Genomic DNA, 20482 nt, shown 5'->3' on the forward strand with positions numbered 1-20482 from the left:
GGTTTATTTCTGAGGGTCCCAGAAGATCTTAAAATGCAGCTGTAAAACAAACACAAGGAAAGACCAAAAAATGAGTTTAAAAATAAAATACTCTGATTAATACTAATTGTTCAAATTTATTCAGAATCACCTTTATTAAGTTGATAATAAACAAATAATTTAACTCAGAACACATCTGTGGTAGAGATAAATTTCATAATTTCTCAAAATTTCAAAAGAATCTAGGGTTTAGTTCATAGTGAAAGCCTGGCAAATCTATACTGCAGTGTTCTTAGTTCATAGTGAAAGTCTGGCAATCTATACTGCAGTGTTCTTAGTTCATAGTGAAAGTCTGGCAATCTATACTGCAGTGTTCTTAGTTCATAGTGAAAGTCTGGCAAATCTATACTGCAGTGTTTTTAGTTCATAGTGAAAGTCTGGCAAATCTATACTGCAGTGTTCTGGGATTCCTAATTAAAACAAGATTTCTTTCATCAGGCAAGGATTCAGACAGCTTTTCTAAACCGGCTAAAGAACAGAATCCCTTTCCAGCCCCATGTCCATTATTAAGTGAAAATCCACCATGTTTTACATATCCAATGATTTCCCGCTCACCATCATCAACATTGTCTTTTGCCACTTCTCTATTCTCTGGTGTCTTTTGTGGTTGAAGATTCAATACACCTTTCTTCAGAAGTTTTGCTCTTTTCTTCTTCTCTTTCTTGTCTTCCAGCTCAGGATCAGGCTGTTGGGATCTTAATGGTCCTACAAAGTATTTATCTGCTTTCATTTTTCTGACATCTTCTTTAGTTGGTATTGAGATTGTTCCCATCTCTTCTGGACATCCTTTGGAATTCACTGATATTTTGACAAACACTAAAGACTTTTGATGTCTACTCAATATGTCTTGGTAAGGAGCAAAACGTTCTACACTTTCGCTACTTTTCGAACATTTTTTTTTCTGTCCGAGTGAAATATTCACCACTTTCCGCAGAGTATTAAGATCTTTCCTATCTCTCAAAACATGGAATCCACTGGTATCCTCTTTATCACAATGAACTAGCTGATCCCATGCCCAAGAAAATGGATTAGCCACGTCTAACTTAGTAAAATTTGGTCTTTTAGCAGGAGGTCGTCTGCTGTGCTCTGCCTCTTTCTCGCTCTTCACCCTCGCCTCCTCTTCTCTTCCTGCTGAAGTATCTGGATAATCCTCGGGGAAGTGTTCAATCTGCTGTTCGTTGGCCAGACATTGTAATTCACGGAGACCTCCTGCTCTGGCCCCATGATAAATACTGGCTACCCAGAATGCCATGCTCCATCCTGCAGGCAGGATGAGATCCCATCCATTCCCATAGTGACTGTGGCTGTGTGCTGAGGGATTAGTACCAGGATTCTGGATGACTAGCACAGGGATCCTGCTCTCTTCTTCACCCAGCATCAACTCTGACCCTAAAATGTATAAAAATTACCTACAAATGCAGTTTCTCCTTTCTGTTTCTGTAAAATAAAATATGGCAATTCTACCATTAGTTGCCAAGTACATGTACTGTACAATATATGGAATACACCAAATCTGAACATCTATTAAGAACCAAATTCTCCAGCATTTCTTTGCAGTTTCATGATGTTGATTAAAAACTATTTATTTTAAAATATGGTTACATCAAACAAGATAAGATTGAATTAACACTTTATAATCTGATTGGATTAAACAAATTACATTAATGACAAGTCAAAATTACTTGATCCTGGATTTTTGTTATAATAGTGCTTCACTACATTCAGTAGATACTGAATGAAAAGAACAAGAAGGATGAGGTGAGATAACAAAAACAAATGAAGTTTGCACAAACCTGGGACAAGGTGCTCCGATTTTAGCTGATTGATTTCAAAGTCCGATTTTTTTGTCGATGTTACTGTCTTTCTGATCTCTTCATCCCATATCGGTGAATTGGAAACCTCTTGGCTGACCATCAACTTGACAGCTTCTATACCCTCAACAACCATGGATTCTGCATGTGAATATTAAAAAAACCACATTTTTCTTTAAATTTTCCTTTCATTATTCAGATAGGTTCATTTGCAGGCATTTTGCCCATTGTACATGTAAGCCATTCAATTTATAAACATAAATTGGTATGTAGAAACATACATGTAAAGCAGTTTGTGTATCAGTATGTGTTCTTTTAATAGTAGACACATGAATACATCAGCTAGTTTAAGGTATTTATCACTATAGATATTTATTAACCAATAAATACATGCATTTCTAAATTCCATCTGGGAATTCTACAGAGATCTCTTACCTGAAACTGTGTCAGAATTCTCGTTTCGTTTCATGGCTCTGATGACTCTTGGATCTCTCACTGTCAGCCCAATCACAGCATGAGGAGACAACTCTGCAGCAGACTGACACTGAGCAACCCCATCCCAGAATTCCCTCTGCTGGTTGAAATCCAGAGAGTGCTTTTTGTCTTCATAGTACTCTTTCCACCAATAAGAAGTTTCCTTGTTATTGAACATGATATCTGCTATACGGAGAGTCTGTGCCAGGATTCTCTGAGACTCTGGACCAATGAAACGATGTCTTACAAGTCTGTCTTTCAGAGAGGTCATGAAAACTTTTCCAATCTGGGATTTTCTGTTGATGACTTTTACAAATTTTTCCTCGCTTGCCTTTTCGGTAGAAGTACGTTTTTTACTTTTCTGTTTCTTTGTTTTATCCTGAGTTTCTTTAGGTTCCTTACTTCTATCTTCTTGTTTGGGTCCTTCCTCTGAAATAGTTGACATCTTGTCCTCCTTAGAATTATTATTCAACATAGAACTGTTTGCAATATCTGCCAGTGTCTGTCCTTTTCTCATATCTTCGATGGAACAGCTTAGTTCTACAGATATATCTTGCACCTCACATTTTTCAGACATTGACATACATGCCTCTAACTCTTTCCACAGTTCTTCAAAAGAAGATGGATGACACCAAATCCATAACTGTCGCAGTGGTTCCCGCTCCGATTTCGGTCTCCAGAAAAATGTAGCAGGACATATAGGCCGTTGAGGATATTGATTTTGCTTGTACAAGACACAATTACCCTCTCGGGTTCCTTCCAAATACATTTTTGCACCTACGGTTGGTCCTGAAAATATGATTAGCTTGTTTAATAAAACATTTCCACGTTAACAAGCAAAAAAAGAAGGGATATTCCAAATAAACCTGTCAGACTGTTGTTTCAATATACAGCTGCCAAATGATTTACTGTATGCCATGTTATTTTTGCCCAGTGTTATTTTTGCTCTTCTACACTTTCAAACAGTTTCAACCAATATTGAATTCGCCCAAACACAGTTGATTAAAAGAGAGATAATATGAGACTTTAGAATTCGCCAGGTATTCAATTTGCCCACTGACAACGTAAGCAAAAGGGGCAAAAAATAAAAATGGGGGGGGGGGGTATTTCCCTGCAAACAATAGTAAAGATATTATGTAAACTGTATTTTAAAGTAAGAGCAAACCCATTTCAATTCTGTTATTTACCAGTTTGAGAGTTACAAAGAGAAGAGACTCCATTCAGAATGTTTTCCTCCTTCCCAAGAATTTCTATGCAGCACAGATAAGATACATCCTACAATGAAAATAAGTCAAGCACAAAATTTAATACACATACTCCATTTCTTCTTGATCCTCAATAAAACTCCATGCTAATCTTATGTACAAATCTATACAAGAACCATTTTTTATACAGCTATATATATTGGTAGATGAGTTCTTACTATCATCTGACAGTGATGTTGAGTAGCTCGGTAGGAGGCTCGAGCACTTTTGTTTGTTGGTTGATAGGGAATCTTGTAACCCCATTTTTCAGCCATTTTAAACCTTTTTGCATGCCATATGTGGGTTTCTAGCCAGACTTTGTTCTTTTGTCTTCGTATATACTCCTGCAGTAAATTCTTTGGACGTCTGCGATGCTTTCTACTTGGTTTTTTGTGTTTGTTGGCTTTTATTGTCACCATCTACAAAATCAACAAATATTCAGGGCTTACCAGTAATATTAAACTGACCTTTCTTTTTCTGCTGTAAAAGTTTTTTTGGTTTGTTTTTTTACGTATAAAAAATCAACATGTGAGTTTTTAAAACTGTATCAAAACACATCAATAAGACTCATTATTAAAGGTTTCAAAATTGTCAGATGAAAAAGGTTATAATAAAATGCAAGAGAAAATTCATACCTCTCTCACTCTACGCGGCATTCTTTTCACATTGTGACTCATTGCTCTCCGTCTCATTGAAATGGACATCAGTCCATTCACTGCTTGTGACACTTTTCTTTTTTTCGTAGCTTCATCCAGAAGCTGTAGTTCTGCTGCTCGACTCCTGGCATACTCAATAACGTCTATAGCTGTAAGAGAAGCAAATTCTAAGTTAATAAGTAAGTAACATCAGAAAACAAATTATTATTTTCGAGCCCCCCAAAATAGGGTGGGGGTGCTATTTATTTTGACAGTATGATACATTGATAGGGATGATCAAGTTTAAGTTGTAAGCGTCCCAGGAATTCAAAATTGAATTGTTTCATTAATCTCAGTGCAAGCAATGTTTAAGAAGTTCAGCTTGAATGATACATATAGCATTTTCAGACTGAAGACTTCGCTGTTATTCAATATAGATCTCAATATCAGAATCTTTAGAAACAACAGTGACTTTGCCTTTGATTGGCATGGAAAATTACCTTGTGGGGCTTCAGACAGTATGTTTTCATTAAATTTCTGTTTCTTTGCTTGGTTTTTTGTCATCCCGCCATGTGGTCTTTTTCTGTTAAACTGATCCATAGTGCCGTCTTTGTTATAGTGTCTGAAATCTAAATTCTTTGGAAACGTTGAGAACACATGGGCGCAGACATCTTGAAATTTGTAAAAGAAAGAGTCGGAGACCTTATTTTCTGGTGAAAAAAAATAAAACAGAGTTCAATCTGTTTGTTTTGTTGTTTTAAACATCGAATAAAATGATTTATTAGAATGACATATTTTTTGTTTGATATATTTTTCCTTAAATCCCGGATTTTTTTTGCCCTACATTTATATTTTACATTTCGAGTCTACTTTCAATTTCTATTTTCCCTTTGTCGACTTTTCAAGTTCGTGCATACTATATTACCGAAATGGCAGGTATAGTGAGAAGAATTATCCAAACTGCAAAGGCTCCATCAGCCATAGGACCATACAGGTACAGATTCATATTCTTGATTTTAATGACAACAATGTATAAGAATAATAATTAACTGTAAACCCAAGTGAATCAAATTGTACGTTTACCATGTTTACTGGCATGCCACATCATGCACATGACAACTTACAAGTTGATCACACTGCACTATAAATTACACACATAGAGAACTTGGTGTTGCTGTATTGTGGTATATTTTGTGGCTAGAGAAGCACTCGCCCGGCCGCGACCTTTAATCCGAAATTGCATTCACATAATGATATCTCCCCCCCCCCCCCCCCTTTGTTTTTGTTTTGTTTGTTGTGGGGGGGGGGGTTGCCCTGCAAAAGTTAAAATATTCATCTACACATGTATTGTATACTTCAGTGTAAAATAAAGGACATAAAGAACAAGACATACCTGTTCATTGGTCATAACACCACTATTCTTTTGCATATATAATACGCAATTTGTAGACTTATGGAGTGCACAAGCTATATGATTGTTCACATTGTTATAACTCTTTATCAAATATACTTTATTTGTAAGTAAGAGTAGTTTATTAACGTCTCTTCCTACACTCAGACACCCATGCTATAGTGATCAGTATGTACGTCTATCTGTGCCCAAAATCACTTATCCAGACCATATTTTCTCTCCCTTAATTTAGCCAAATCTGACTCATGAATACTTTACCTATGTCTTTTGGTAAAGGGTGTTCAGTATACCCTAAACCAATTTTTTGATACAAAAGTTAATGTCTGACAGATCTACATGTAAAAACTTATAATGACCATATTTTTAATCATTAGTTTTACCCCCCCCCCCCCCCCCCAAAAAAAAACAAAAAACTGCCTGTAGGTGTGTTGTGACCTTGAATTAAGTTTCTATGTCAAATTTTAAGGTCATTGCAGAGCTCTGTATAAAACATTGTCCAAACTACTGGTATATTTTTTCTCTCTATGCAAGAGCTGCTACAGTTCTGCAGCTATAGCCCTACTTTACATTGTAATATAAAATGTAATGTTATTAATTGACTGTTAAGTTTTAAGGTCAAGATCTAGTAGATAATTCCAGAGTGTCTTTTTAAAACTAGAACCATTATGACGTCATAATTGATTTGAAGAATATTTTTCCTCTACTTTACTGCTTTAAAGGAGTTATGTAGAAAATTAAACAAATTCTAGATGTTCTATGTTAGATCATGGGAAAAGTAATCCCGATACCTATATTGAATTTGACATCATTTTAAAGAGGAGGTCAAGAGCTTGTTTAATTCCGTTTTTGGAGAGACTGTAGGCATTCTAGATATATTTTATTACCAGTAGTCAAAAATAGACAAAACTCCGAAATTTGTTCCTTATTTCCTTCATATTTCTATGAAAATGACTGTTTAAAACATGATTTATCATTGTGTTTATCGAAAATGTTTGCCCCGGTACACCTTATCAAATAAAGCTATTGTTATCAAGCATCACTGAAAGAATTTATATCTTAAATTTTATAAACCTGTAGGCACCTTTCATTTACTAGATCTTGACCTTAAGAAAATCATTCTACTCACCATTTTACTATAAATCATATTTTAAAAAATTGTTTTAGAGATCTCTTTTATTCTAAGTATATATGTTGATAAAATCTTTAACAGCCAAGCAGTCCTAGTAGAGAACACTCTGTATGTGTCCGGACAGATAGGAATGAGCCCCAAAGATGGAAACATCGTACAAGGGGGTGTGGTGTCTGAAGCAGAGCAGGTCAGTCAATAACTGAAGTTTTCATGTACATCTCAACAATAATACTATAAAATCATCATTGTTCGTGAGGGACCAATGTTCATGACTTTCGTGGGTAGCTCTTTCTCACGAATTTACATCCCTACAAACATATATAAAGCATTTGTTTAATATTTATTAAATTATCCCAAACTTGCTACCAACAAAATTATGTTCCCATGAACCAGGAAAAACTTGGCTACTCACAAACATTGTCCCCCACGAATAAAAATGATTCAACACTATTACGTTTACCTTTGAACCAAGTGGTAATCTTGACTTCTAAAATACCGGTAGTTGTAATTTGCAAGTAAAATCTTTGTAGAAATGTTTTTAATGTTCAGAAATTTTACATGATTATAATTTTTTCGAAGGAAAATTTTTGTACTATAAATCTTTACTTTATACATTGCTTAAAACTTTCAAAATACTCTTGGACTAAGGGGTTAATTACCAATCACAGCAACACCTAGGATGTTTTGATAAATCTCAAACAGAATGAGAGGTTTATTGAGTATATATAGACTATTCTAGTATGGTTTACCTGAAAGAAAAAAAGTGTCAAAAACCCATTGTGATGTATAATATGCAACCCTTTTTCAAAGACTGAAATATTCAAGAAAAAAGTGTGTATTATTATATAAATAGTGCCTGTTTGGGAGGGTAACAGTTGAAATTGACACCCCGAGAAAACCATTGTCAACCGACGCGAAGCGGAGGTTGACAATGGTTTTCGAGGGGTGTCAATTTCAACTGTTATCCTCCCAAACAGGCACTATTTATTTTGTTATACTGAATGTCTTTTTAAAAAAATTTAAGAAAATTTTACTGCTTTTAATATAGGAATAACGTGAATTCTACAGCGAACCGTACGCGCATAATTTTCGCGCATGTAACATTTTTTAATGTTACCCGTTGCCAAGTGCGTTGCTAATGCTGAGGGTAATAGTAAATATTATTAACTGCGTCTTAACCAATCAGATTTCAGTATTTAACATGAAAGTATAACAAAAATGATGAATACATGTACGTTATTTTATATACGCATTTGCAGTTTGGAATGCATTGTTGGTTGTGTTCATGGGCATTAATTCATTGCAAACATGAAACCAAAATGTTTGTTGTGTGAATCGGTTCATGGTTCCTTCATGATTCACGATGTGTACCTGGTCATGACACATCATTATGACATGGTTTAGTTCTACTCATTATATGTTAGTTTATTGGTACTGCCCCAACCAGGGTTAACCTGTGATTAGCTATTGTTCAAATGAGGGAAATCTCTGACTCTCATAGATAACAGGAAAATGTGCCAGTTAGAGCCATATATATATTGAATACATGTATTAGGGAAACTAGATTCAACTTTCTGTCTTACATGTATGTTTAAAAAGATATTGAGATAAACAGTTCATTCGTAAAGGGAGATAACTCTGAGTTTCTTAATCACACAAAGAGACTCTACTAGTGACTCTTTCAGTTAATGTTCATATTGTAAAATAGATAAAGTTTTATAATACATAATATTTTTCAAAACATAAGATGTCAAAATATTTTATATATTCATGGTTAGGCTTTGAAGAACATGCAGGCAATTTTAGAAGAAGCAGGCACTACAATGGATAATGGTAAGTGTTGGTGTATAGTCTGTATTTCCAATATTATATGATTTACCGGTATATACAATATTTAACTTACATGTACTTGTACTAGCATCTCTTAGTATCCCAGTTTCACTTTAACAATTACAGTAATTGCCATGGATGCTATGTCACTCATACATTGAGAATATAATAAAATTACTTGTCATATATTTTGTAAAATAGCTTACTAAACAATTTTTTCAATAAAGTAGCTGCATTACCAAATGTCTGTTGTTAACCAAATTTTTCAACACAATGTCATTTTTATAAACAAACTGGTAAATGAAAATTGTAATGATTCAGTTAGCAACAGACATCTGTACACCAAAGCTTTTGGAATTCAAGAAAATTTTGCGGAAGTTTTGTGGAAACCCTACAGTCACAAATAATTGTTGTGAACCATTTCTTCACTTTTTCATATATTATCAAAGATTATCTACATGGGCTTCCTTACAAAAATAAGTTGGGGCAAACTAATTAATTACAAAATAAAGATGCAGCAAACAAGTTTTTGTAAAAACTTTGAAATTGTCTGATTTAGTGGCTACAAGATTTCAGGCATTAACCAACAGAATGGCAGGGCGATTCCTGGCTTAATGTGAAAAGTTTCACATGTCCCATGGAAAGTTTCACATGTCTCGTGGTGTTTCCTGTATCGAGAGCCATGCAGTTATCCACTATTAAAATTTACTTGGTGCGCTATTTCATGAATAACTAAGTAGACTCCTAATGGTTTCAACCTGCTAGCATCTCTGATAGCAAGGATGTATGTACTGATTTGTTTGAATCCATAGAGGATGGACCTTTCAAATGTTTATTGAATGCAAATACCTGTACATATAAAATGGAGACATTGGCATCCATAAATACATTGCTGGTCTATGGTTAACCTATCCTCGTTATCTCTTGTCTACAGTTGTCAAAGCCACAGTTTTGTTGGATGACATCAATAATTTCGGAGCAGTGAATGAAGTGTATGCTAAATGTAAGTAGGTGGGGTAAGACAATTAATAATAAATGCACTCTGTTGGCCAAGACTTGGTCGGAGCAGCTGTGTATGTTTGTGTATTGGAGTCCTGTTTCCATGACCACACGATATTAATTAAAAAAAACTTCACAAAAGAAATTCAAGATCTGATTTTTATGTCAGTAGAATTCAATAAAGTTCTGTCTAATTATAAATAAAACAGTCAAAAATTGATTATTTTTTTTAAACTTATAGCACTGAGTGTATAACAAGAATTCTGATAAAAATTTCATTGATTTATGAGCACATTTTTTAGTTCATAGGTATCCTGCCAATCTTGTTTGATTGATTGATTTTTAACTTAATTATGATTGTTTCAAATGTATATTTGCAGTTTTCCAGAAGAGTTTTCCAGCACGAGCAGCTTATCAAGTTGCAGCCTTACCAAAGGTGGGTTGGGATTATCGGTGGGATTGTTGTTGGGATTATTGGTGGGATTGTTGTTGGGACTATCTGGATACATCACTCCAATAGCTTTTAATCTGTTCTGATGCTGCTATAAAATCAATGCTTCAGATAAGGAGATGAAGCTAAGTTAATGCTCACACAAGACTCTACTAGTATCCAGTTTGAGATAAATGTATAGATCCATATTATGTTTCCTATGCTAAAGATATTCTGATAGATATTCTGATATATACCCTTATATCTGTATTTATACATACATGTATATGCAAATCTTATAGATTTTGATTTGGAAACATATCCCATTAGTGCTTGTAACTAGCCTTTAATGCTTTTAAAGCACTGGAGACATTAGTATAATTTTTAAGAAAGAACTATATATTATATTAGTCAAATTTGGCCCCCAAAATTCGCTATTTTTAAAATGATTCAGGTACATTAATTTGTTGTGTTATTTTATAAAAGAGTTGACATGAAATACGTTTTTCACCTATTTATTTGAATTATATGCACTCAATGGCAGTATATGACGTCAGAAGTAACGCTATTTTTATAATTTAATCAAAATCAATCAAAAATTGACATTTTTCTTATCTTTTTTTCGAATGGGAAATATAGAGCGACTCCTTGAACAAGAACGAACTTTTTGTCACTTATAAGTATTGGATAGATTAATCTTTGGTGAAAATATTTTGTTTGTTCAAGCAGTCGCTCAATGTTTCCTTAAAGAAAAACTACCTAAAAACAAGCCGTTTTATGCTAAAAATGAGAAAATGGCGGGAAAAGGTAAACTTTATGATGTCATATATTTAAATTGTGGGTACTAAAATCAAAATGAAAATTATGAAAAAACTTCAAATGTATATTTGTACAAATAAAACGAAGAATTACAGTAAAATGACAATGTTCATTTTAGGGGGCCATTTTAGGCTCAAACCATATATAGTCCTTTGATACCTGTCTGTTCACAATTTTCTATATTAGATAGCTGAAAGGGAGGTTGTTAATTCTTTTGTAATTTTTAATTTTAAGAAGGGCAAAGAGAATGAGAGAGGATTTCAAGCCAACAGATAAAATCAGTAATTCTGAAGAACTAAAAATTCTTGCTTTATTTGAATATAATTGCAAATATGTTATTTACATACAGGAATTTTTGAATTTAGTGGTTTCACTGAATAATTAAACATGTCATGCTATGGTGTTGTGTTGATATCAGCTCGGAATCCTAGCAACTAAGGGCGAACAAAAGCATGCTTAAGCTTCCTCATGAATTATTAATCAATCGCAAAATTAACAACTTCAGCATCGGAGCTGCGTTTAGGTGAGGGACACTTGAGAGGCTCTCTTCCTGTACTTTTATTTCCTCAAGGGGAACAACTCTGTATTGCATATTGATTCTTATCAATGTAGTCCAATAATTTAACGCACTGATCCATATATTTGCATTGTCCAAGGAGTAATTGTATGATAAGCCTTTAAGATTTAATTTCAAATTAATTTAAGTGATTCTTGTAAAGTAATTATCATTGATTTTCCTCTTAATCGATATTTTTTTCTCTCTCAACGTTACAGGGGGCCAAAGTGGAGATTGAAGCTGTGGCTATTGTTGGAAAACTGGTGGATACACAATGACTAGAGGCTAGACTATAGTTCAAATACTTGTACAATTTTGACCAGCATACCTCTAAGGAAGTCCGATTGAATACTTCATTTTTATACAAATTTAAAAGCAGTCATTATACATCGTATACATTTTTAAATTTATAGTTTACAAAACCAGATATTTTTGTATGGAAATAAAAACAAAAACTTTTTATAATGGTCTGTGTTATAAATTTCAAGTTCATGTGCATATTTTATGTACGGTATCAGTATATATCATAAATAAACAATACTGGGGATGCATGTTTATTTATCTTCAAAACCCCACAATGAAATCCAGGGAATCCAACAAGCCCATTAAACAAGTTTTATGACAGGTAGTACCCTAAATGAGAAAGGTCAAGGTAAATGTTCAGTGTGTCCTACGTACTCCTAGCCCTATCAGAATAACATCATCACAAACATAAGTATCGGGAAAGATACCACTTGATGGCTGTATTAATCTGCCCTCTGAAGTCCCAAGGTGCCACTTCAGGTGATTTAGATAGCACCGTCTCCCATAGGCTTCACCTGAAGAGCCGTATCTAATAGATTACCCGACAGTATTTACAATACCTGAAATTTAAGGCTCGGAAACTGATAAACCTTTAATATTCAGTTTTGAATTGTTTCAAGCTTTATTCATATTTTTTAATGCTTTGATTGCTTTTTATCTTTGTATGCTTTTGTCTTGACTGAAATATGCAAGGATATGCTTAAACATGAGAAGGTTTTATCAATCCTGTGAATAGATTACTTACTGTATATATAGTACATGTACATATATATTTAAAACTCATTTTAAAAAATTACAAGTAAACAGAAACAGCTCTGTTAAATTAAATCCAAGTTTGACTTGAAGTGTATTTTTTTAACCTTTTCTTTTCATTACAACACACGATTTTATGTAACACGAACAAGTATATTGATATCCTAATTACATGAAGTTTGGTTTTTCAATAAAATGAGGATTTATTACTCAGTTACTTAGGATTTAATTAAGCATAATAAACAGGATTTCTTTATGCTCTTGAATGAGTTTTTATATTCTCAGAATCCCACTTTGTACAGGTAAATTGGGTTTGACATAAGATTTAAAATCCATCTTATAACCACAATATAAACCACAAACACGGAAGTTGTCCCAATCTGACAAAAATGCAGATCTTTACATAGTGTGGTCTCATATCCATGTTCATGGGTATAAAATTTCATCGATTAAGTATAATTGAGCATAATTAACACAGCACGGGGAGCTTTGTAAAGATTTTAAATTACGGTAGATTGATAATTGTCCTCATAATCATGAACTAAATATATCTTCTTATTTTAAACTCTTGATTTTTTTCTGACGTGCATTTTAGAATTGAATAAATATACAGTAACTTTTCGGTAATTAAAGTAATTTGCCATTTGATATATATCATTATATATGATCATTTCAAATATTCTAAACATAAGATTAGACCAAGATAAAGTATATAAAAACGTTATTTGTAGGTTTTCCCTTTACTTCAGTAAGGAAAAACCGGTTTGATCTATCCTTACTTTCTCTCTTTGAAGACTCCTTGCGTAAAAATGGCCTTAATCTAGATTATCTTAAAATGCAAACCTTGATGCGATAGGATTTTCTCAAAGTTTAAAAAAGCTTTTTCATTAGTGCATTGGAGGACTTGCAGAAAACAAGGTTTTGCAATTTTAATCCTGGTCACGGCACCAAATGTAGTTCTGATGTCAAACGTATTTACCTAAACAAGATTGAAAATTTTCAACAGACATTCTTTAAAAACACTAATAAAAATGCGACAGGTCGGATACTACGAAACGATTAATTTTATCAAAGCTAAAGCGAATAACTAATATGGTAACATTCACATTTAAATGTACATTTACAATCTAGGAATGAAATTCTTTTGTATCATTTCGTCTTCCTATCAGAGATTTGTATAGATCATGGAAATATAGCTTTTGGAAATAGGAATTTGATTTATCATTTAAAGTGGTTATCATTATTGTTATCTTAATATAGTTTAATCATATGGTGCATGTTGAAGTTAAAACAACATAAAGTATAAGTGTATATAATAATTTATTATTAACTGATAAACATATGTAACCAGTGGACATTAAACCGTCTTTATAAACACTGCCGATTAAATTATTATTAAGAGTATACATAACCATTAATTCAAGATATTTAAATTTAAGGGGAATGACATTGAAAAAAAAATCCGTACATTAGAGAGCCCATAAAACAGTTAGTCAAGTTAGCAGTGTGTAGTCGTCCTGATATTGGGACTCCTAAGTATATAATACTGGTAGAGATCACAGTGTAGTAAAGTTTCAACGCACCAACATCCTAATATCTGATTCTGCTGTAACATTTACGCACATCCTTTCACAGCTTCCATCCACCACCATATATCACGTTAATATACATAAACATATATATAAAGTCAGAAAATCATTCACACCCAACGGTGGCTACGAGAAAAATATCACAGAGAAAATATAGTGAAAGTTATATTTTATATAAGTAGAGTCCTGGACGGATTATCTCCCTTGTTGTGGGCCGTATTTCATGCTTTCAGCGGAGCTTGTCTTTTTTGAATTGTAAGAGATGAGTCAAAGAGAAAACTTGATTGCCAATAAGATCCATGTGGGTTTTTTAAACGTTTCAGTGATACATAATTTATTATGACCTATGGATTTGATCCTGAAATAAAACAAAAAAGATATTTGGTTACACGCTATCAAGTATATGTGTAAATTGAAGTGAAGTTAATTAAAATTCTTACAGGAAATATATCTCTCTCTCTCTCTCTCTCTCTCTCTCTCTCTCTCTCTCTCTCTCTCTCTCTCTCTCTCTCACCTATCATTATTCTGCTGCTTGTTCCGTTTGCTCAGCCTCCGCCGCTGGGGGGTCTGCAGCGGGTGCCGGATCTGTAAGAAAAAGAGGCTAACAAATGTATTCTTTTTCAAAGATCTAAAAAAAAATAATGCATGGTCAGGAGGAAATTATGAATTGTTATATTATTCTCCGCCATCACAAAACATACATAAACACACGTCCACAATTGGGAAGATATTCGATGGACTTGCGCTTCAATCTTCAATCAAACAAGTGATTACTCTTTAATTAATGCTTAAAAATTCTATCTCAATAGTTTACCGGTAAAATTTAATGATATTTTTTTCCCTTCATTTTATCAATTGAAATTTATATATAACCAAAATAAAAATTCTGATTTTGATGTTGAAATTACTAATTCTCTGAATACAACAACCCAGCCAACCACCTTCAAAGGAAAGGTACTGAACCATTTACTGTACTAATCAAACCGTTTAAACCCCAAACAATCTAGGCTTCTTATTCGTAAAGAATCACACAAACGTAATTCAATAGATTCACAAAGGAATCGTGTCGTAATCTTTTTGTTTGTTCATCTGAATTAAAATATATTCGACCTCATGGCTAAATTATCAAATGTATAATATGATACAAGAGAGCCACTCCCTCTTGTTATATAGTATGCATATGTTAAGCTTTTAAAAAATAATAAAATAATAATAATAAAATCTGTATATTTCATTGTTCCTTCAGGTTAAAAAACCCCCAAGTATTGAGGTTCAATTTGACGACAGAGTCCTTTAAATGAATTTATACAATAACTAAATGCACATTCACGTTACTTAATCAGCTTAAGCCGGGCCTCATCCGCGAGAAGCGTGTCCAAATCAAGGTAAACCCAGCGTACATGCAAACAATCCTCTGATTAGCAATATTGTCTGTGCTGAACTTTTATGAACGGGACTCATTAACAACTAATTTTTATAATTCCCCCTAAGCTTATTGCATTGCTATTCCACGTGTACTGATGTGTGTGTGTGTGTGTGTCTACACGGTACAGAAAAGGTTTGAACTTTCCAACCTTTCATTTATTGCTAATAGCCAAATCTTCTTTTTCAAACGGAAGGAGGCAAATTCTAGAACGTAGTCAAAAGCCTTTTTCATTGAGCTTTAGTTTCTCGATGTTTTTATTCCATCATTTTATGTTAACTACTTTAATGGGGGAAAATCGTCAAACACCGGGAAATTAATTCAGGAAGTCTGCACTTTAAACTAGAGAAAAAGTTTGATAAGTTAAATTTGCAAGTACATGTAAATCAAAATTGCCGATCCTCCCGTTTACACATAAATGTAAATGTGAAGTATGAGCAGGCATAGCTTTAATAAATACCTCAATAACATGTAGAAAGATACATGTATATATCTCTACGGCAGGTATATGTACAATATAGTATGATTGGGTTGTCAGATTTCAGGCAATTTCAGACTTGTTTTATGGCCATTATAAATACTTGATGGTACATAGTCTGCTGCCTTTAAAAGGAAAGGCTTTTTTATATACACTCCCAGTCCGCGGTCAATATATCTAAGATGACAGTTACAATAGGAGACCGAAACCAAATGCCTCAACATCGATTTAAAAGGAGGAAGCTTAATGGCGAACAAAGGATAATTACGCCGATCGACCGATCTCGTCTGCAAAGATTTTGGTTTCTTTTTTTTTTTTTAGAACACGTCAGATATGATACACAAATTTTAACCATTTTTTTTTTGTTCTTCATATTTCGAACTTCGGGGATGGAATGTTGAAATTAGACACGACTTATAGATGGCATCAACAGACTAGGGGACCTCCCATTGTAACGGTGTGACATCGCGGAACAACGGAAACATTGTCTGTAAGAGCGGACCTTTAACTAAATCTAGATAAGAAGCTATGTACATCACACTTTGATAAAAAAAAAAAAAAAAAAAGCCCACAAAATAATTTAATTCTTCCAGAATTTTCGTTATCTGGAATTCGTTAGATTCTTCATCCCTTATCCCAGTTACATGTAGATTATCATGAAAGAAAAATGAGAATTTCTAAAAATCGGTGTGTTTTTTTTTGTAAATCAAAAAAGGAGGAAGTTGCGTGAATAGTAGAAGATAATTTCTCACCTGATGCCTGCGTTGCGGCAGGTTGCTCCTGTTGCCCGCTATTTGCAGCTGGGGCACTGCCTTCGGTTGTTCCTTTGCTGTTGTTGCACCCCATCCTTCAAGTGTTTGGTCTGTCGGCTCTCGGCGTGTGTGTGTCTGGTGGTGTAAGGTGATTACGTTCTCAGCCCGTCTATGTGCTGACTTTTGCCCGAATGCAGAAATGCGCCAAATAGGATTTAATGTCCCCGATCCGCTTTTCCTGGTTGTTTACATGCTTTTGTTTTGTGTCGTTATGACTACCTTCCTGTGATGTTTTTGATTGGATTCAACTTCATCCATGAATATATTTATAACCCAATAGTTGTAGTCCGGTCCTCACGAGTACCGATAAGGCATTAAAAATCTGGCATTGTTTTACCCCCGCGATTACAAAAAAAAACCGTCCGCTGGTTAATTTGTTAAAGCGTGATTTTTCATGCTTTATATGCGATGTATTGGGCGCTTCAATAAACTGATTCGTTCATAATTAAGCAAATCAATTACCCCCAACTACCTCTGGAGTACGGACCTGTATCGCAATGCCGATCGGGTGAAGTTTATCATTGTGATCAATAATTAACAAGACATTTCTAGAATCTATTGCGTAGATTTTAGAAAATGGACCAAAGATGTGCCACTTGTTTTTCCTGAAATGATGACCGAGTAACGCCAAAAAAGTATATATTTTCATTGAAGGAAACGAGAGATTTTGGAGTACATCTTGATCCTAGATCTTGACATCAATAAAAGCAATAAATCATAATTCTAGTGTATACGTCAGGTTGATATTCTAAATTATGAAAAAGTCACTTGAACAGTTACGGAAAGTTCACCGTTGACACAAGGGATTACTAGTTCCCAATTTTCCACCGATTCCTCTGGTAAAATCAGGTCGATGATATATTACAAGAGATTGCAGAACGTGTTCGAATTATTATAAAAAGGTCATTCCTCCTACGTAGATAAATAAACCGTGCTGTTAGCATACCTTAATTGGCCCAAATCAGACCTTTGTCATTTTTTTAAGATTCCACATTATACGGAGCCCTCCCCTCCAGCAGCATTGCATGTATTTCGCTATACATGTATGCAGTGACGCATCCCAATTTAATTTATCAAGAATGACACAGAGCAGATTATTGCTAGCAAAAGGTGACAATGTCCTACCATTCTTTTAAGAAAAAAACGTGATTTTAAAAATTGACTATATACCAAAGAAAATCAATCTATTGAAAAACAATTGTTGTTGAGATGTATTATTTTTATTTGTTGTATAAAATCCCACATTTCGTAGAACTTTCGCCCCCCCCCCCCCCTCCATCCACCACCGACCAGGACAGGTCATTAGCAGGACGTCATCTGGGGGTCGTTGACCCACTAGGACAATAAAAGCTCTCCTTAGCCCAGAATCCAAATCCTTGTAAATTCATCACTTTCATTTTTTTTATTCATAGCAATTTGTTTTTAAAAAAAAATCGGCTTACATTAATTTCTGTTCTGTGAATAACGATTGGAATTCAAAGATGCGGTGAGCAATTTGAGACGAATTATAGATTTCTATTCTGTTTGTTTAAAGGTGTTGGAAAGAACATAATAGATTATTTTCACTAAGTCGGCGATAGATGTATAATTTGTATTTATTTATCATAAACATGGTACAAAATAGCAACGAAACATATCAACTTCCTCAATTTCCATCGCTCCATTGGAGTTTTGTTTCGCACAAAAATCACCATGAACATTCATTGTCCAATTATTCATTAAAACGAAACAAGCTATTTTGTGAACAAAAGATGCATTACACACAGTTAAAGGCCCAGTTAGGTTTTTTTCCTTATAAATACAACAGGTTCTATTTTGTCTTCGTTTGTTTCTCGGAATTTTATTGATTGTATGGATCTTATGACAGCTAATCCATGGCTCGTTCAGCAACTGTAGGTTGTAAGTCAGGCATATACGATGGAGAACATTAACCGTGAAAATTATTCCATCCTAAATAGTTAGATTAAAGAAAAGGATGCATGGACAACAATGTATCTGTTAATAAGCGACCTACCCCACCCCTCCCAATTCAATTTTGTTGAAGTGGGGGTAGAGATATTAACGGTCCTAAGCCCGAACAAGCAACAAGCGTTGTCTTGTTGTAAAATTTGAATTTACTGGGTAAGACAGCATGGACGCCAGGGGAAGTTATGGTCTAAAGGGACATACACACGATTTCAAATGAACATTTATTTTTACATTTTATCCATATGTATAGAATGATTTATTTTGCATCTTGAATGGTTCACCAAAAGTTGAATTGAATGTTAGAAATCAAGTTACAAGCGAGATACAAAAGAAAGAAGTCGTTTTTATGTAAACAAAGCTCGAGTCTTATTATTGTTTACAAAAAATGTAAATGTAAGAAATTATCATTTCTAACAAAAGAACTTGTGGAAATAAGATAGAATTAATTCAATCTGTTCATAAATAACTTTATTATCAACAACAAAAAGCAACATTAGATTGAAACATACACCAATAGAACATAAACTCGGTAAGTAAACAATAACAGGACTCACGCTTTGTTTATACAAAGCAAAGAATTCTAAACTTTGTAACTCACTTGTATCTTGATATCTAACGTTCAAATTTTGACAAAGAATTCAAAACGTATATGTTGACAATTCTAGATATTAAAATATATTCGAAAAAAATTGCGTTCAAATCGTGTCTTCGTCTCTTTAAACGTTATCGAATTTTCAAAGTATTAAATGTTGAAACGGTTTTCGAACTGTAGAGTCCTGAGTAGACTAACGGTTGTGCACTTGTCACGTCAGATCAAGTCCGGCTTATCCTTTAAATTGCTGGCCCCGGGGCCACAAAACTTAGACGAGCTTTATTTTGATCTCAGTCTCACTTTTCCACAAGGAATATACAGCGGAAAAGTGAGAATGAGATCAAAATAAAGCTCGTCTAAGTTTTATGTCCCGGTGTCTGGTGGTTGTGTCTGATTGTGACTTTTGTCCAACGGTGGTGTCCGTTTCACGTCATGGACGTGCTCAAAACGTTCCGCCAGATGAAACGGACTTCATCGGACTTTCCCAGACATTGAACGGATTCTCCAAATGAGAAAAAATAACTTGCAAACGGAGGCGAACGGATTTAGTTTGTCATCCGCTGTGGATCTCTTAGAGTTATCCGGTAGAGTGGTGTGACTGAGTTTCAAACTGACGTTTGTTTGTTTCTCAAACGATAAAATACGTCAAACGACTGGTGCTTGCACGTTGCGTTTCCGACAGTCTTTCGGTTGTTATCGGTTTTACAGTTTCAGTCGTGTCGATACACGAGAACCTTCAACAGCGGTAGGGTGACAAAAGGAATTGCGTTTTGTAGCCGATTTTTTTTATCCGTTTGACGTCCGTCAGCGTTATCCCAGAAGGGCTGTGGCATTCTGATTCTTTGCACTAACTAACTTCTACTATTCATTTCGAACAGTGACGTAAGGTTTTATCAATAAATAAAAAGATTTATAACGTAATACATCCTATCCAATGAGACTAACAGCATTTCACTCACACTTAAACGCCACTAGTGCAGGAATTGCAGGGCGCTCGGTAACTTTTCTCAGATGAGGAAATGTGACGTTGACCAAAGGGAGCGTCCAGTAAAATGGCCCAGTCACAAAAAGGGGGGGGGGGGGTCTTTTACTGACAGTGATATATGCAACAGCTATCCTTATCTACTTTTCTACTTTTTTTCTTGATTATTTATATCCATGTTCAATAATTCAGCTAAAAATATATT

General features: G+C 34.4%; 2 protein-coding genes and 1 long non-coding RNA gene across 3 annotated transcripts; 1 reads left to right on the plus strand and 2 right to left on the minus strand.

Annotated features, from left to right (window-relative positions):
- Positions 1-102: 102 nt before the first annotated feature.
- LOC105344825 (ribonucleases P/MRP protein subunit POP1) lies at positions 103-4895 on the minus strand. The gene is made up of 7 exons (XM_066067790.1): positions 4704-4895; positions 4204-4373; positions 3748-3987; positions 3512-3599; positions 2286-3113; positions 1833-1991; positions 103-1428 (listed from the first exon to the last, which is right to left on the minus strand). The coding sequence occupies exons 1-7, from the start codon at positions 4801-4803 to the stop codon at positions 404-406; spliced, it is 2610 nt and encodes an 869-aa protein (XP_065923862.1). The 5' UTR covers positions 4804-4895; the 3' UTR covers positions 103-403.
- A 146-nt stretch (positions 4896-5041) lies between these two features.
- On the plus strand, positions 5042-11842 carry LOC105344826 (2-iminobutanoate/2-iminopropanoate deaminase). The gene is made up of 6 exons (XM_011452725.4): positions 5042-5197; positions 6825-6930; positions 8522-8576; positions 9508-9576; positions 9953-10008; positions 11596-11842. Exons 1-6 carry the CDS (start codon positions 5133-5135, stop codon positions 11653-11655), a joined length of 411 nt encoding a protein of 136 aa, XP_011451027.3. The 5' UTR covers positions 5042-5132; the 3' UTR covers positions 11656-11842.
- A 1892-nt stretch (positions 11843-13734) lies between these two features.
- LOC105344828 (uncharacterized) lies at positions 13735-17058 on the minus strand. The gene is made up of 3 exons (XR_902940.4): positions 16676-17058; positions 14537-14607; positions 13735-14380 (listed from the first exon to the last, which is right to left on the minus strand). It is a non-coding gene; the product is annotated as an uncharacterized lncRNA (long non-coding RNA).
- Between the last annotated feature and the right edge of the window lie 3424 nt (positions 17059-20482).

This window comes from Magallana gigas, chromosome 7 (assembly GCF_963853765.1).
Source record: "Magallana gigas chromosome 7, xbMagGiga1.1, whole genome shotgun sequence".
In the NCBI taxonomy this organism is placed as follows: Eukaryota; Metazoa; Mollusca; class Bivalvia; order Ostreida; family Ostreidae; genus Magallana; species Magallana gigas.